The following is a 19,693-nucleotide window of genomic DNA, read 5'->3' as shown; positions in this document are numbered from 1 at the left end:
AATATGAACCCTTTATCTTTGTTCTTCTCCTCCAGGATCTGTTGGCTATTCTAAGTCTTGTGCCTTTCCACATAAATTTTAGAAACAGGTTGCCAATATCTGAAAAATACATTATTGGGATTTTCATTAGAATTTTATTGAATATAGAGTTGGAAAGAATTGACATCTTATGGAGGAGCCAAGATGGCGGAGGAGTAGGACGGGGAGACCACTTTCTCTCCTACAAATTCATCAAAAGAATAACTGAATGCAGAGCAAACTTCACAAAACAACTTCTGATCGCTAGCTGAGGTCATCAGGCACCCAGAAAAGCAGACCATTGTCTTCGAAAGGAGGTAGGACAAAATATAAAAGATAAAAAGTGAGACAAAAGAGCTAAGGACGGAGACCCGTTCCGGGAAGGGAGTCCAGGCATTGCTTGGGGTAGGGTCCGGGCCTGAGTGCCCTAAGGACAATCGGAGGGAGCTTCTGTGAGTTGCCAACTTGAACTGTGGGAGACCAAAAGAGAGAGAGAAAATTAACCGGCCCGAACACACTGCCAGCCGTTCGCAGAACAAAGGGACCGAGAAAGTCCTGAGAAGAGCTCGCAGGCTGCGGACCGGCCCAGCCCCGCCGGAGGCAGGAGGCGGGGGGAGGGGAAGGTCGCGGCGAGACACAGGGCGCAGGCACCCGACCGGCGCGGGTGGGGACTGGGGCTGGGGACGGGGAGGGCGGAAGGCGCGCGCACCCGACTGGCGCCGGCGGAAACCGAGACTGGGTCCGCAGAGGGGAGTGGGCGCGCCACACCCAGGGAAAGTGCGCCCACCAAGCCCCTGGCTGCCTGGACCGCTCTGACGGGGAAGACACAGAGAGCAGGCGCAGCTTTTCGCTCCGCGCTTTTGTGGAACACCCGAGGGCTGGAACCTCGCGCAGCGCGGGGCGCGCTCCATATAGAACAGCCGGGAGCCTGAGCAGCGCAGACGGAGGAAGCAGCGCCAGCCCGTCCCGGCAGCGCCAGCCCGTCCCCGCGGCGCAAGCCCCTCCCCGCAGAACGACGGAACTAGCTACCTAAATAAGAGTCCACCTCCGCCCGCCTGTGTCAGGGCGGAAATGAGGCTCTGAAGAGACCGGCAAACAGAAGCCAAATAAACAAAGGGAACCGCTTCAGAAGGGACTGGTGCAACAGATTAAAATCCCCGTAGAAAACACGGACTACACCGGAAGGGCCCTGTAGATATCGAGAAGTGTAAGCTGGAACGAGGAGCTATCTGAAACTGAGCCGAACCCACACTGACCGCAACAGCTCCAGAGAAAATCCTAGATATATTTATATATATATATTTTTTAATTTTTTCTAAGTAAGGGAAAAAAAAAATTTTTTTTCTTTTTGTATTTTTTCTTTTTTATTTTTTCTCTTTTATTTTCCTTGAAAATTCCCTATTACTCCCCCATTACTCCTTAACTTTCATTTTCATAGATTTTTACGATTTTTTTAATTAGGGGGAAAAAAATTTTTTTTTTCTTTTTTTCTTTCTTTTTTCCTTTTTCTTTTTTCTTCTTTTTTTTTCTTTCCTTTTTCTCTTCTATTTTCTATTTTTCTTTTTCTCTTATTTCTTTTAAAGTCCTCTAGTACTCCTCTACTACTCCTTAATTTTCATTTTCAATACACTATAACCTTACAAAAAAAAAAAAAGAAGAGAAGCCCTATCTTTAAACCAAAGATTATTCTCTCCCAATCTTGACTCTCTGTTTTCTACCTCAGAACACCTCTATTTCCTCCTTTCCCCTTCTCTTCCCAATCCAATTCTGTGAATCTTTGTAGGTGTCTGAGATACAGAGAACACTCTGGGAACAGACAGCTGCATAGATCTGTCTCTCTCCTCTTTAGTCCCCCTTTTTCTCCTCCTGCTCATCTCTATCTCCCTCCTCCCTTTTCTCCTCTTCATGTAACTCTGTGAACCTCTCTGGGTGTCCCTAACAGGGGAGAATCTTTCCACCATTAACCTAGAAGTTTTATTATCAGTGCTGTATAGTTGGAGAAGTCCTGAGACTACAGGAAGAATAAAACTGAAATCCAGAGGCAGGAAACTTAAGCCCAAAACCTGAGAACACCAGAAAACTCCTGACTACATGGAACTTTAAGTAATAAGTGACCGTCCAAAAGCCTCCATACCTACACTGAAACCAAGCACCACCCAAGAGCCAATAAGTTTTAGAGCAAGACATACCATGCAAATTCTCCAGCAACGCAGGCACATAGCCCTGAATGTCAACATACAGGCTGCCCAAGGTCACACCTAACACATAGACCCATCTCAAAACTCATTACTGGGCACTCCATTGCTCTCCAAAGAGAAGAAATCAAGTTCCACGCACCAGAACACTGACGCAAGCTCCCCTAACCAGGAAACCTTGACAAGCCAATCATCTAACCCCATCCACTTGGTAAATCCTCCACAATAAAAAGGAAACCCACAGAACCTCCAGAATACAGGAAAGCCCACTCAGACACAGCCAATCTAAACAAGATGAAAGGCAGAGAAATACCCAGCAGGTAAAGGAACATGAAAAAATGCCCACCAAGCCAAACAAAAGAGGAGGAGATAGGGAATCTACCTGAAAAAGAATTTAGAATAATGATAATAAAAATGATCCAAAATCTTGAAAACAAAATGGAGTTACAGATAAATAGCCTGGAGACAAAGATGGAAAAGATACAAGAAATGTTTAATAAAGACCTAGAAGAAATAAAAAAGAGTCAATTAAAAATGAATAATGCAATGAATGAGATCAAAAACACTCTGGAGGGAACCAAGAGTAGAATAATGGAGACAGAAGATAGGATAAGTGAGGTGGAAGCTAAAATGGTGGAAATAAATGAAGCAGAGAAAAAAAAAAAAAAAAGGATCAAAAGAAATGAGGACAACCTCAGGGACCTCTGGGACAATGTGAAACGCCCCAACATTCGAATCATAGGAGTCCCAGAAGAAGAAGACAAAAAGAAAGGCCATGAGAAAATACTCGAGGAGATAATAGCTGAAAACTTCCCTAAAATGGGGAAGGAAATAGCCACCCAAGTCCAAGAAGCCCAGAGAGTCCCAAACAGGATAAACCCAAGGTGAAACACCCCAAGACACATATTAATCAAATTAACAAAAATCAAACACAAAGAACAAATATTAAAAGCAGCAAGGGAAAAACAACAAATAACACACAAAGGGATTCCCATAAGGATAACAGCTGATCTATCAATAGAAACCCTCCAGGCCAGAAGGGAATGGCAGGACGTACTGAAAGTAATGAAAGAGAATAGCCTACAACCTAGATTACTGTATCCAGCAAGGATCTCATTCAGATATGAAGGAGAATTCAAAAGCTTTACAGATAAGCAAAAGCTGAGAGAATTCAGCACCACCAAACCAGCTCTTCAACAAATGCTAAAGGATCTTCTCTAGACAGGAAATACAGAAAGGTTGTATAAATGTGAACCCAAAACAACAAAGTAAATGGCAACGGGACCACACCTATCAATAATTACCCTAAATGTAAATGGGTTGAATGCCCCAACCAAAAGACAAAGATTGGCTGAATGGATACAAAAACAAGACCCCTATATATGCTGTCTACAAGAGACCCATCTCAAAACAAGAGACACATACAGACTAAAAGTGAAGGGCTGGAAAAAAATATTTCACGCAAACGGAGACCAAAAAAAAGCAGGAGTCGCAATACTCATATCAGATAAAATAGACTTTCAAACAAAGGATGTGAAAAGAGACAAAGAAGGACACTGCATAATGATCAAATGATCAATCCAAGAAGAAGATATAACAATTATAAATATATATGCACCCAACATAGGAGCACTGCAATATGTACAGCAAACGCTAACGAGTATGAAAGAGGAAATTAATAGTAACACAGTAATAGTGGGAGACTTTAATACCCCACTCACAACTATGGATAGATCAACTAAACAGAAAATTAACAAGGAAACACAAACCTTAAATGACACAATGGACCAGCTAGACCTAATTGATATCTATAGGACATTTTACCCCAAAACAATCAACTTCACCTTTTTCTCAAGTGCACACGGAACCTTCTCCAGAATAGATCACATCCTGGGCCATAAATCTGGTCTTGGAAAATTCAAACAATTGAAATCATTCCAGTCATCTTTTCTGACCACAGTGCAGTAAGATTAGATCTCAATTACAGGAAAAAAATGTTAAAAATTCAAACACATGGAGGCTAAATAACACGCTTCTGAATAACCAACAAATCATAGAAGAAATCAAAAAAGAAATCAAAATATGCATAGAAATGAATGAAAATGAAAACACAACAACCCAAAACCTATGGGACACTGTAAAAGCAGTGCTAAGGGGAAGGTTCATAGGGCCCATTTTCTTAAACCGGGGGGGGGCTTACCTTCAAGAAACAAGAAAAAAGCCAAATAAATAACCTACTCTACACCTAAAGCAATTAGAGAAGGAAGAAATGAAGAACCCCAGAGTTAGCAGAAGGAAAGAAATCTTAAAAATCAGGGCAGAAATAAATGCAAAAGAAACTAAAGAGACCATAGCAAAAATCAACAAAGCTAAAAGCTGGTTTTTTGAAAAAATAAACAAAATTGACAAACCATTAGCAAGACTCATTAAGAAACAAAGAGAGAAGAAGCAAATTAACAAAATTAGAAATGAAAATGGAGAGATCACAACAGACAACACTGAAATACAAAGGATCATAAGAGACTACTACCAGAAGCTCTATGCCAATAAAATGGACAACTTGGATGAAATGGACAAATTCTTAGAAAAGTATAACTTTCCAAAACTGAACCAGGAAGAAATAGAAGATCTTAACAGAGCCATCACAAGCAAGGAAATTGAAACTGTAATCAGAAATCTTCCAGCAAACAAAAGCCCAGGACCAGATGGCTTCACAGCTGAATTCTACCAAAAATTTAGAGAAGAGCTAACACCTATCTTACTCAAACTCTTCCAGAAAGTTGCAGAAGAAGGTAAACTTCCAAACTCATTCTATGAGGCCACCATCACCCTAATTCCAAAACCAGACAAAGATGCCACAAAAAAAGAAAACTACAGGCCAATATCACTGATGAACATAGATGCAAAAATCCTTAACAAAATTCTAGCAAACAGAATCCAACAACATATTAAAAAAATCATACACCATGACCAAGTGGGCTTTATCCCAGGAATGCAAGGATTCTTTAATATCCGCAAATCAATCAATGTAATACACCACATTAACAAATTGAAAGATAAAAACCATATGATTATCTCAATAGATGCAGAGAAAGCCTTTGACAAAATTCAACACTCATTTATGATTAAAACTCTCCAAAAAGCAGGAATAGAAGGAACATACCTCAACATAATAAAAGCTATATATGACAAACCCACAGCAAGCATCACCCTCAATGGTGAAAAATTAAAAGCATTTCCCCTGAAATTAGGAACAAGACAAGGGTGCCCACTCTCACCACTACTATTCAACATAGTGTTGGAAGTTTTGGCCACAGCAATCAGAGCAGAAAAAGAAGTAAAAGGAATCCAGATAGGAAAAGAAGTGAAACTCTCGCTGTTTGCAGATGACACGATCCTCTACATAGAAAACCCTAAAGACTCTACCAGAAAATTACTAGAGCTAATCAATGAATACAGTAAAGTTGCAGGATATAAAATTAGCACACAGAAATCCCTTGCATTCCTATACACTAACAATGAGAAAACAGAAAGAGAAATTAAGGAAACAATACCATTCACCATTGCAACAAAAAGAATAAAATACTTAGGAGTATATCTACCTAAAGAAACAAAAGACCTATACATAGAAAACTATAAAACACTGATGAAAGAAATCAAAGAGGACACAAACAGATGGAGAAACATACCGTGTTCATGGATTGGGAGAATCAATATTGTCAAAATGGCTATTCTACCTAAAGCAATCTATAGATTCAATGCAATCCCTATCAAGCTACCAACAGTATTTTTCACAGAACAAGAACAAATAGTTTCACAATTTGTATGGAAATACAAAAAACCTCGAATAGCCAAAGTAATCTTGAGAAAGAAGAATGGAACTGGAGGAATCAACCTGCCTGACTTCAGACTCTACTACAAAGCCACAGTCATCAAGACAGTATGGTACTGGCACAAAGACAGAAATATAGATCAATGGAACAGAATAGAAAGCCCAGAGATAAATCCACGAACCTATGGACACCTTATCTTTGACAAAGGAGGCAAGGATATACAATGGAAAAAAGACAACCTCTTTAACAAGTGGTGCTGGGAAAACTGGTCAACCACTTGTAAAAGAATGAAACTAGAACACTTTCTAACACCATACACAAAAATAAACTCAAAATGGATTAAAGATCTAAATGTAAGACCAGAAACTATAAAACTCCTAGAGGAGAACATAGGCAAAACACTCTCCGACATAAATCACAGCAGAATCCTCTATGACCCACCTCCCAGAATATTGGAAATAAAAGCAAAACTAAACAAATGGGACCTAATGAAACTTAAAAGCTTTTGCACTACAAAGGAAACTATAAGCAAGGTGAAAAGACAGCCCTCAGATTGGGAGAAAATAATAGCAAATGAAGAAACAGACAAAGGATTAATCTCAAAAATATACAAGCAACTCCTGCAGCTCAATTCCAGAAAAATAAATGACCCAATCAAAAAATGGGCCAAAGAACTAAACAGACATTTCTCCAAAGAAGACATACAGATGGCTAACAAACACATGAAAAGATGCTCAACATCACTCATTATTAGAGAAATGCAAATCAAAACCACAATGAGGTACCATTACACGCCAGTCAGGATGGCTGCTATCCAAAAGTCTACAAGCAATAAATGCTGGAGAGGGTGTGGAGAAATGGGAACCCTCTTACACTGTTGGTGGGAATGCAAACTAGTACAGCCGCTATGGAAAACAGTGTGGAGATTTCTTAAAAAACTGGAAATAGAACTGCCATATGACCCAACAATCCCACTTCTGGGCATACACACTGAGGAAACCAGATCTGAAAGAGACACGTGCACCCCAATGTTCATCGCAGCACTGTTTATAACAGCCAGGACATGGAAGCAACCTAGATGCCCATCAGCAGATGAATGGATAAGGAAGCTGTGGTACATATATACCATGGAATATTACTCAGCCATTAAAAAGAATTCATTTGAATCAGTTCTAATGAGATGGGTGAAACTGGAGCCCCTTATACAGAGTGAAGTAAGCCAGAAAGATAAGAACATTACAGCATACTAACACATATATATGGAATTTAGAAAGATGGTAATGATAACCCTATATGCAAAACAGAAAAAGAGACACATGTACAGAACAGACTTTTTGGACTCTGTGGGAGAAGGCGAGGGTGGGATGTCTCGAGAAAAGAGCATGTATATTATCTATAGTGAAACAGATCACCAGCCCAGGTGGGATGCATGAGACAAGTGCTCGGGCCTGGTGCACTGGGAAGACCCAGAGGAATTGGGTGGAGAGGGAGGTGGGAGGGGGGATCAGGATGGGGAATACATGTAACTCCATGGCTGATGCATGTCAATGTATGACAAAACCCACTGCAATGCTTTGAAGTAATTAGCCTCCAACTAATTAAAAAATAAATAGATAAATAAATAAATAAATTAATTAAAAAAAAACAAAACAAAACACTAAGATCATGGCATCCAGTCCCATGACTTCATGGCAAATAGATGGGGAAACAGTGGAAACAGTGGCTGACTTTGTTTTTTGGGGCCCCAAAATCATTGCAGATGGTGACTGCAGCCACGAAATTAAAAGACGCTTGCTCCTTGGAAGAAAAGTTATGACCAACCCAGACAGCATATTGAAAAGCAGAGACATTACTTTGTCAACAAAGGTCCGTCTAGTCAAGGCTATGGTTTTTCCAGTAGTCATGTATGGATGTGAGATTTGGACTATAAAGAAAGCTGAGCACCGAAGAATTGATGCTTTTGAACTGTGGTGTTGGAGAAGACTCTTGAGAGTCCCTTGGACTGCAAGGAGATCCAACCAGTCCATCCTAAAACAGATCAGTCCTAGGTGTTCATTGGAAGGACTGATGTTGAAGTTGAAACTCCTATACTTTGGCCACCTGATGTGAAGAGCTGATGCATTTGAAAAGACCCTGATGCTGGGAAGGATTGAGGGCAGGAGGAGAAGGGGACGACAGAGGATGAGATGGTTGGATGGCATCACCGACTCAATGGACATGGCTTTGGGTAGACTCCAGCAGTTGGTGATGGACAGGGAGGCCTGGTGTACTGCAGTTCATGGGGTTGCAAAGAGTCGGACATGACTGAGTGACTGAACTGAACTGAACTGGGGTCTCATAGTAAGAGTGTAAAATGTCAGTCCAGTCTGTTTTCAGTAAAGTACTCTGCCAACTAGAATTCTCCAAATTTCCCCATTTGGGAACCTTCTGATTTACCAAAGAATAAATGTTGTCTTCTAGGATGATGGGTGGAGAGTAACTTGTCCAGTTGCAGATGACAGAGCAAGAATGCAAGAGACTGTCTCAAATAGACTTCTAACCAGGCCTGGTCTTATTTTTTTCCTTTAACCTGCTTCTGTAAGTCTATGTGGTACTAATACCTAAGTTTCTTGGAAACCATAATGCAAACAGAATTGTTTCCTGGCTTTAAGATTCAACTTGCTTGGATTTGCTAAGTCATTTAGCTGTAGTCCTTCTGCCGTCTAGTTTCCACATTTTGGTACTATCATTCTTCTCTCATTCTCTTTTTCTCTTCTAGTTTCAACCTTCTTAATAAAACATTTAATATCATGTTGTATTTTAATGTGGTTTTGAAAGGGCATGGAGTTAAATATATATGCTCATTCTACCTTCTTTAACCAGAAATCAACACTGCTAATTTTATTATCTACTGAGTAGTTTCTCCTCCTTAACATTTGTTAGATTTGAGATAAATACCTTTTTTAAAAAAAGACAATTTCTATTTTAAGAAAATGGGCAATTACCATAACCAATCCCTATACTCAAGTCTCAGAGTAAGATTGCTCCGAGATTGCTGTTTATATACCATCTATTTTATACTGAATGCTTTTATTATGGCACAGGCCTGAGTTCTTCACAGCAGGGGGGGATGTTTGGTACTTTATTGCCCTGGTAACAATAACTAAGAGTCATATACTACAGAGCTCAATCTATTAAGAGTCAGGACATGGACAAGGTTATCAAAATTTCCAAATCAAAAACTGGGCAGAGAGTTTAACCTTTAGGGGAAGTAAGAAGGCCCACCAATCATGGGCCGGACAATGCACTATGTTTGTTTCATTATCTTACTTAATATACATATATGCAATGATTTTTAGTTATTAAAGACAATGTCATATATACATTTCATTATTTCACATAATACATGTATGATATAGTTTTTACTGTATAAGCTTTATGAAAAAAATATATAATAATGCAGCTCTGTATGTACTCAACTGATCAATTGACAAAACATAGTACCTAAAGAAAGTAAGGTATAGAACAGAGTATATATACTCTGTTCTTTAGGTACTATGACAAAACATAGTACCTAAAGAAAGTAAGGTATAGAACAGAGTATATATACAGAATGCAGCCTGTATACATATACAGGCTGCATTCTGTAAATGCCTATATAGATGTGGCAATGCATTCAACATTTCTGGAGGAATGCATGAATGGTAGCAGGAACTGCCTCTGGAGAGAGAAAACAGATATCTGGGGGACAAGACTTGGAAGGGTAATTTTTCACTGCCTTTGTATACCTCTCAAATTCTATGTCGTGCAAATAACCTATTCAAAAATAAATAAAAGATAATTATAAAACATGTATAATTTGGCTTCTTCAGTCCTGCCAAGCTCCAGATCATCTGATTGTCAGCCACCGACAGAAAGTAGCTCTTCTGGCAAAACTATATTTTTTTTCCCTTCCCTGCTTCCTGATGTGCCCCTCTTTCTTGTCAAACTTTATTGAAATCTGCATAAAGCAGCAATCGACTCCAGCATTCTGAATTTTTCTCCTTCATTAGAAGTGAAAACAGTTTGGTAGAAAGATGGCCTGACTCCGAAATGTATCAGATGATGGCTTAGATACTTTGGTAACTTACCAGACTGAGATGGTGGGTGAGGTCCTCACCACCCTTCACCTGACTGCTTTGGCCAAGCCAAGATTGTATTTTAGGGTCTGTTACTTGCAAAAATTTTTGTTATCTGCAGGCCTATCACATTGAATAGCTATCTAACTATGGTGAATATAAATGCATAAATGAATAATTTTATTTAAAGGATTAATCCACCTAATTTTAAAAGGATTATGTAATAGAGAGTTTTAAGTCTGTATTTTAAATTTCCCAGCTGTTTAGTAATTATAGCTGTCTTCTTTCCCTGATTCCAAGATCTAGTCAAGGGTCATACATTTTATTCAGTTGTCATATCCATTTAACCTCTTTTAATATTTTTTTGATAACAGTATGGTCAGTTCAGTCAATTCAGTTGCTCAGTTGTATCTCACTCTTTGTGACCCAATGGACCACAGCGCGCCAGGGTTCCATGTCTATCACCAACTCCCAGAGCTTACTCAAGCTTATGTGTATCAAGTTGGTGATACCATCGAACCATCTCATTCTCTGTTGTCCCCTTTTCCTCCTGCCTTCAATCTTTCCCAGCATCACGGTCTCTTCAAATGAGTCAACTCTTCACATCAGGTGACCAAAGTATTGGAGTTTCAGCCTCAGTATCAGTCCTTCCAATGAATATTCAGGACTGATTTCCTTTAGGATGGATTCGTTGGGTCTTCTTGCAGTCCAAGGGGCTCTCAAGAATCTTCTCCAACACCACAGTTCAAAAGCATCAGTTCTTTGGCTCTCAGCTTTCTGTATAGTCTAACTATGATATCCATACATGACCACTGGAAAAACCATAGCTTTGACTAGACGGACCTTTGTTGGAAATGTCTCTGCTTTTTAATATGCTGTTTAGGTTACTCATAACTTATCTTCCAAGGAGCAAGCGTCATGGCTGCAGTCACCATCTGCAGTGATTTTGGAGCAACTCTGTCACTGTTTCCATTGTTTCCCATCTATTTGCCATGAAGTGATGGGACCAGATGCCATGATCTTAGTTTTCTGAATGTTGAGCTTTAAGCCAACTTTTTCACTCTCCTCTTTCACTTTCATCCAGAGGCTCTTTAGTTCTTCTCTTTCTGACATAAGAGTGGTGTCATTTGCAAATTTGAGGTTATTGATATTTCTCCCAGCAATCTTGATTCCAGCTTGTGCTTCATCCAGCCCGGCATTTGGCATAATGTACTCTGCATATAAGTTAAATAAGCAGGGTGACAATTTACAGCCTTGACGAACTCCTTTCCTGATTTGGAACCAGTCTGTTGTTTCATGTCCGATTCTAAGTGTTGCTTCTTGACCTGCATACAGATTCCCAGGAGGCAGGTCAAGTGGTCTAGTATTCCCATCTCTTGAAGAATTATCCACAGTTTGTTGTGATCCACACAGTCAACACATTGGCATGTCAATAAAGCAGAAGTAGATATTTTTCTGAAACTCTCTTGCTTTTTCAATGATCCAAGGGATGTTGGCAATTTTTTCTCTGGTTCCTCTGCCTTTTCTAATCCAGCTTGAATCTGGAAGTTCATGGTTCATGTACGGTTGAAGCCTGTCTTGGAGAACTTTGAGCATTACTTTGCTAGCGTGTGAGATGAGTGCAATTGTGTGGTAGTTTGAACTTTCTTTGGCATTGCCTTTCTTTGGGATTGGAATGAAAGCTGACCTTTTCTAGTCCTGTGGCCACTGCTGAGTTTTCCAGATTTGCTGGCATATTGAGTGCAGCACTTTCATAGCATCATCTTTTATGAACTGAAATAGCTCAGCTGGAATTCCATCACCTCCATTAGCTTTGTTTGTAGTGATCCTTTCTAAGGCCCACTTGACTTTGCATTCCAGGATGTCTGGCTTTAAGTGAGTGATCAGTCCATCATGGTTATCTGGGTCACGAAGATCTTTTTTGTATAGTTCTGTGTATTCTTGCCATTTCTTCTTAATATCTTCTGCTTCTGTTAGGTTCATACCACTTTGTTCCTTTATTGAGCCCATCTTTGCATGAAAGGTTCCCTTGCTATCTCTAATGTTCTTGAAAAGAGCTCTACTCTTTCCCATTCTATTGTTTTCCTCTATTTCTTTGCATTGATCACTGAGGAAGGCTTTCTTATCTCTCCTTGCTGTTCTTTGGAACTCTGCATTCAGATGGGTGTATCTTTCCTTTTCTCCTTTGCCTTTCGCGTCTTTTCTTTTCTCAGCTATTTGCAAGGCCTCCTCAGACAACCATTTTGCCTTTCTGCATTTTTTTTTCTTGGGGGTGGTCTTGATCACTGCCTCCTGTACAATGTCACGAACCTCCGTTCATAGTTCTTCAGGCACTCTGTCTATCAGATCTAATCCCTTGAATCTATTTGTCATGTCCACTGTATAATCACAAGGGAATTGATTTTGGTCATACCTGAATGGTCTAGTGGTTTCTCCTACTTTCTTTAATGTAAGTTTGAATTTGGCAATAAGGAGTTCATGATCTGAGCCACAGTCAGCTCCAAGTCTTGTTTTTGCTGACTGTATAGAGCTTCTCCATCTTTGGCTTCAAAGAATATAATCAATCTGATTTTGGTATTGACCATCTGGTGATGTCCATGTGTAGAGTCTTCTCTTGTGTTGTTGGCAGAGGATGTTTGCTATGACCAGCACGTTCTCTTGGCAAAACTCTCGTTATTCTTTGCCCTGCTTTGTTTTGTACTCCAAGGCCAAACTTGCCTGTTACTCCAGGTATCTCTTGACTTCCTACGTTTGCATTCCAGTACTCTATAATAAAAAGGACATCTCCTTTGTGTGTTAGCTCTAGAAGGTCTTATAGGTCTTCATAAAACTGTTCAACTTCAGCTTCTTTAGCACTACTGGTCGGGGCACAGACTTGGATTACTATGATATTGAATGGTTTGCTTTGGAAATGAACAGAGATCATTCTGTCATTTTTGAATTTGCATCAAAGTACTGCATTTTGGATTCTTTTGTTGACTGTAATAACATAGTAGCTTCTAAAAATTAATTCAACTCTATATTCAATGTATTCTATATTTCTATAGGAGTGTCAAGTATAATAGAAAACAGCAAAATAAATAATAAGCAGGCCAGGTCCTCAGAGCAAATATAAGCTAGTGGAAGAGAAAATTATGTACAATATTCAGTACAATATTCCACTTCCATTCTAGACTTGGAAATTCTAAATGAAGCTAAAATGTTAGTTATAGAAGCTAATTTATACTCCAATGTTCTAGTCCATAGTTTCTCATGTCAATAATTTTACCACTAGTATTGTGTACCATTATAAATGCATATCACATTACATTGTACAAATTTGTTTATATATCTGCTTGCTCAGCTGGTTTATGAGCTCCTCCACAGCAGAAACTAGAGTCATGGCATAACATCTACTATAATGTACACACAATAACTGTGAATCATAAGGTAGGAAGTTAAATCATTGAATGAAAGGTAAAGTGGTATTAGAAGATCAGATAAGGAGTAGTTTTAATTCCCACTGGATAGCTTGGAGAAAGCTACAAAAAACAAGGGTGCATTTAGAGAAAACTGAGGTCTTAATATATAGAAATATAACGAGACAGAGGATTATGTGCAGACAGAATAGGAAAACTTTGCACAAGTATGAAGGTAAAAAAGGTACTAGGTATGCCTTACAATGTTCATAATCCAGTATCATTGGAATTGAAAGCTTCTGCGACTGACTGATAGATGTATTAAATATAGGGAGGAGTAGTAGGAATAACACCTAGACAAATTAGCAGTGATCTGAGTGGGTCATCTTTCCCAGAGCTGTACTACTGTGGCATGAATAGTATAGGTCTATCAAAATGGTGCACAAAATGGTTTTGAGAATTTATCCATATGTCTGAACCCAATTAGATGTCTATATATTATCTTAGAATAATGACCTTTACCTATGGCATTTCATGGAATAATACACTGCTAAAGAAATGCAAACATCTGAGGAATCAAATTGAACCTAGTGTATTTTCCCAAATAATCTGACCATGGGACACTTCTGTCATAAAATTCCTATTAACATCTCAGTTTGGAAAATATTAGTGTTATTTCCCTACATTTAATATATAAGGTATCACTGCAACTTGAGTCTGAGTCATCAAATGGGTCTATTTCAAGCTTTATGATGTTATATAACTACAATATTACTATTTGGAACAACTCCAAAATATTCACTAATTTGGTAGTAAGCAGAGGATATGAGCTAGTATCAGAAGAAATTATCACAATAAGTTTACTTTTGTCTTATATATCCAGACTACACGAATTGTTTAAGAATTTATGGTGGATTAACCTAAGCTATAGTGAAATTTAATTAGATAAACATAAAGTTTAATTTAGCTATACTTCACTAAAAATATAAAGAAAGTGGAAACAAGATGAAAGTCTACAAATAGGGGAATAGTTAAACTTTGGTATCTCATGCTATACAATATTTCAGTCTTTAAAAAAATAAATTAAAGCTATTTCTACAAGGCATTCAAGGGTGAGAAATGCAAGGTGAAGGTGTGTAGGTATGTGTGTGTGTGTCTGTGTATGTAATCCCATCTTTTAAAGCAATGAACAATTCCTCTCTATGTATGTATAAGTACATATGTGTTAAACAAATTGAGAATAGGAAAGACACATACTAGGTTAAGAAAAGAAGATTGCGTGGTATGAATATGATAAGAATTTTACAAGCATATAAAAAATAAGATCTAAGAAAATGAAGAAAACCTAGAGAATTTATATCAAAGTTGATTCTAACTAATACAAAAATCTTTCCTATCTGATTTCTTTGATGACTTCCTATTAATTACAGTAAAGGCTGGGGCAAATGTGATACAGCATAATTTACACATTCTATCATGATCTGAGTCTTACTTTTCTCACATTCCCAGTATATATTCTACATTCCAGCTATAATAAACCACCTAGTATTTACTGGAATACTCTGTGCTACTGCATATTTCAGTACCTTGGTACATACCAGGTCCACTGCCCAAAATGCCCTTTTATTTTCTGTTTCTTTGCATGTGGAACTCGTACCTAAAAAATCTGCATAAGACATAGTTGAACAAATCTTAAAAATACATGTTGCATAATAAGCATTAGTGCTTCCAAGGTGGCACAGTGATAAAGAATCCACCTGCCAATGCAGGAGATGCAAGAGATGCTGGTTTGATCCCTGGGTTAGGAAGATTCCCTGGAGAAGAAAATGGCAACCCACCTCAAGTATGCTAGCCTGGAAAACTTCATGGACAGAGGAGCCTGGTGGGCTACAGTCCACGGGGTTCCAAAGATTCAGTTGCGACGGAGTGACTGAGCACATATACATAATAGGCATTAAGTATGACAGAAATTCAGAGTCCTGACTAGAGCTGTCAGGAAAACACAGTATATGAATTAGTTCTTGAAAGTTCAGCACTTTAACAGAAGTGAGAAGAGAAGGTACAGTCACACTTTAGATATATTGCAGGTTCAGTTCCACACCATCACTATAAAGCAAATATTATTCTCAACAAAACAACTCACACAAATATTTTGCTTTCCTAGTACATATAAAACTTATGTTTACATTATATTTTAGTCTATTAATTGTACAACAGCATTATGTCTTAAAAAAATAATGTGCATACCTTAATGAAAAAAACATTTTATTGCTAAAAAACACTATCCAACATCTGACTCTTTAGTGGATTATAATCATTTTGCTGGTGGAAGGTCTTGCCTCAATGTTGATGGCTGCTGAATGATCAGGGTGGTGGTTGCTGAAAGTTGACGGGGTACCATGGCAATTTCTTAAACTAATAAAGCAATGATGAAGTTTGATGTATCGAGTGACTCTTTCAATTGAAATTTCTCTGTAGCACACAATGCTCTTTGATAGCATTTTACCCACAGGAGAACTTCTTTCAAAACTGGATTCAATCCTCTTAAACCATGCTGCTGCTTCATCAACAAAGTCAATGTAATAGCCTAGATTTTTTGTCATTTTCAACAATTTTCACAGCATCTTCATTATGAGTAGATTCCATTTCACTCAAGAAACCACTTTTTTGCTCATCCCTAAAAAGTAGCTCTTTATCCATTCAAATTTTATCATGAGATTACTGTAATTCAGTTAAATCTTCAGGTTCCACTTCTAATTTTAGCTCTTTTGCTGCTTCCATTACACTCACAGTTATTTCCTACACTGAACTTTTGAACCTCTCAAAGTTATCAATGAAGGTTGGAATCAACTTTTTTTAAAGTTCCTGTTAATGTTGATATTCTGACCTCTTCCCAGGAATGCCAAATATTCTTAATGGCATTTGGACTGGTAAATCCTTTTCAGAAGGTTTTCAGCTTACTTTGCCCAGACCCATCAGAGCAATCACTATATATGACAGCTGTAGTCTTATGAAATGTATATTTTAAGGGATAGGGCTTGAAAGTTGAAATTACTCCTTGATCTGTGGGCTACAGAATGGATATTGTATTAGCAGGCATGAAAAACAACATGAATCTCATTGTACATCTCCAACAAAGCTCTTGGGTGACAGGTGCATTGTTAATGAGCAGTAATATTTTGAAAGGAATCTTTTTCCTAAGCAGTAGGTCTAAAACAGTGAGCTAAAAATATTCCGTAAATCATGTTATCAACTGCTGTCATCTAGGCTTTGTTGTTCTATTTACAGAGCACAAACAGAGTAGATTTAGCATAATTAGTAGGGTCCTAGGATTTTTCAAGAATGGTGAATGAGCACTGCCTTCAACTTTAAGTCATCAGCTGCATTAGCCCCTAACAAGAGGGTCAGTCTGTATTTTGAATCTTTGAAGGCAGACACTGACTTCTCCTCTCCAGCTATGAAAGTCCTTAATGGCATCTTCTCAACATAAGGCTACATTGGAAATCTGTTGTGCAGTGCATCAACCTTCAGTATCTTAGCTAGATCTTCTGGATAACTTGCTGCAGCTTCTACATCAACACTTGCTGCTTCATCTTGCACTGTGATGCTATGTATGGAGATAGGTTCTTTCCTTAAACCTCATGAACCAAGCTCTGTTAGCTTTAAACTTTATTTCTGTAGCTTCCTCAACTCTCAGCTCCTCAACTCTCAGCTGTCATAGAAATGAAGAGCACTAAGGCCTTGCTCTGGATTAGGCTTTGGCTTAAGGGGGAATCTTGTGACTGGTTTGATCTATCCAAGCCACTAGAACTTTTTCCAATCAGCAATAAGGTTGTTTTGCTTTCTTGTCATTCAGATGTTCTCTGGAGTAGCATTTTAAATTTTCTTCAATAGATTTTCCTTTGCATTTACAACTTGGCTTACTGTTTGACGCAAGAGGTCTAGTTTTTGACCTATATCAACTTTTTACATGCCTTCCTCACTAAGCTTAATAATCTTTAGCTTTTGATTTAAACTGGAGAGATGTGGAACTCTTCCTTCCACTTGAATACTTAGAGGCCACTGTAGGGTTATTAACTGGCCTAATTTCAATACTGTTTTGTCCCAGGGAACAGGGAGACTGAAGGAGAAGGAGATAGGGGAACAGCCAATTAGTGAAGTAGAGCACATGCAAACAAGTACACTAGTAACATCAAAGATCACTGATTACAGATCACCATAACAAATATAACAATAACGAAAAAGTTTGAAATACTGCAAGAATTACTATCAAATCATGGCACAGAGAGATGAAGTAAGCAAACATGGTTAGAAAAATAGCGCCACTAGAGTTGCTTAATGCAAGGGTTGCCACAAACTTTCACTCTCTAAGAAATGCAATATATGTAAAGTGCAATAAAGTGAAGCCCAATAAAATGAGGTATGCTTGTACTACAAGCAGGGAGAAAGGACAAAACTAAGGTATATGGGTTGTATACAGTAATGACATCTTTAGGAGGGTGTGTGGTAAGTAATTGTGGATGGGTAGATGGATGGATTTATCAGAGGATTCATACAGGGAAACAGCAAGTTATAAGATGGGAAGGCTGGAACAGGGTCAGAAAATTTAAACTTAAATATGAAGCAAGGCACCTAAAATGTAGCTTAACCCCAAACAAGACCAACAACAACAACAACAAAAAAATACCTGGGTTCTTCAAATAGGACAATGTAAACCTCATGTGATCCTCGAAGGCCCAGAATACACATAAAGCATCTTTCTGAATCATGACATTTGGAAATTTTAAGAATTAAGTAATTTAAGGATCACATGAGGTTTACACTGTCCTATTTGAAGAACCCAGGTATTTAAGCTAAGACAGCATATTAAAAAGCAGAGACATTACTTTGTCAACAAAGGTCTGTCTAGTCAAAGCTATGGTTTTTCCAATAGTTATGTATGGACATGAGAGCTGGACTATAAAGAAAGCTGAGCACAGAAGAATTAATGCTTTTGAACTGTGGTGTTGGAAAAGATACTTGAGAGTCCCTTGGACTGCAAGGAGATCCAACCAGTCCATCCTAAAGGAGATCAGTCCTAGGTGTTCATTGGAAGGACTGATGTTGAAGTTGAAACTCCAATACTTTGGCCACCTGATGCAAAGAGCTGACTCACTGGAAAAGACCCTAATGCTGGGAAAGATTGAGGGCAGGAGGAGAAGAGGACTACAGAGGATGAGATGGTTGGATGGCATCACTGACTCAATGAACATGGGCTTGGGTAGACTCCGGCAGTTGGTGATGGACAGGGAGGCCTGAGGTGCTGTGGTTCATGGGGTTGCAAAGAGTTGGACATGACTGAGCGACTGAGCTGAAACCTCATGTGATCCTTGAAGGCCCAGAATACACATAAAGCATCTTTCTGAATCATGAAATTTATTTGGAAATTTTAAGAATTAAGTAATCTTAAGTTTTAACTTACATTTAAAGCACTATTTAAAAACATGTATTTAAATTTAATATATTATTTTCATATTAAAACAAATACAGACATTTCTCCAAAGAAGATTATTAGATGACCAATAAACACATGGGGCTTCTGTGGTAACTCAGCTGGTTGTGCGAAAGCCCCTAAACAAAGAAGGTAAGAAACCTAGGACTAAAGCACCCAAGATTCAGCGTCTCGTGACTCCACGAGTTCTGCAACACAAACGCCGGCGTATTGCTCTGAAGAAACAGCGTACTAAGAAAAACAAAGAAGAGGCTGCAGAATATGCTAAACTTTTGGCCAAGAGAATGAAGGAGGCCAAAGAAAAACGGCAGGAACAGATTGCCAAGAGACGGAGGCTGTCCTCTCTGAGAGCTTCTACTTCTAAGTCTGAGTCCAGTCAAAAATGAGATGTTCTAAGAGTAACAAATAAATAAGATCAGACATCAAAAAAAAAAAAAAAAAAAAAAAGAATCTTCCTGCAATGCAGGAGACCCCGGTTTGATTCCGGGGTCAGGAAGATCTGCTGAAGAAGGGATAGGCTTCCCACTCCAGTATTCCTGAACTTCCCTGGTGGCTCAGTTGGTAAAGGATCCCACTTGCAATGTGGGAGACCTGGTTTCGATCCCTGGGTTGGGAAGATCCCTAGGAGAAGGGAATGGCTACCCACTCCAGTATTGTGGCC

At 38.7% G+C, this 19,693-nt stretch overlaps 2 protein-coding genes across 8 annotated transcripts in view; one reads left to right on the top strand and one right to left on the bottom strand.

Moving 5' to 3' along the window:
* The window catches only part of MBD5 (methyl-CpG binding domain protein 5), a 195,255-nt gene that overhangs the window by 161,427 nt on the left and 14,135 nt on the right, over positions 1–19,693 (bottom strand). The gene's annotated exons all lie outside the window — the stretch shown is intronic.
* On the top strand, positions 19,119–19,420 carry LOC122454031 (40S ribosomal protein S6-like; the record flags this gene model as incomplete). Its single annotated transcript, XM_043488387.1, has 1 exon — positions 19,119–19,420. A coding segment is annotated over one exon (300 nt), but the record flags the coding sequence as incomplete, so codon positions are not given.

Source organism: Cervus canadensis, chromosome 15, assembly GCF_019320065.1.
Source record: "Cervus canadensis isolate Bull #8, Minnesota chromosome 15, ASM1932006v1, whole genome shotgun sequence".
Classification (NCBI taxonomy): domain Eukaryota; kingdom Metazoa; phylum Chordata; class Mammalia; order Artiodactyla; family Cervidae; genus Cervus; species Cervus canadensis.
Note: the sequence above shows the minus strand (reverse complement) of the source record. Positions and strands in the feature narration are given on the sequence as shown.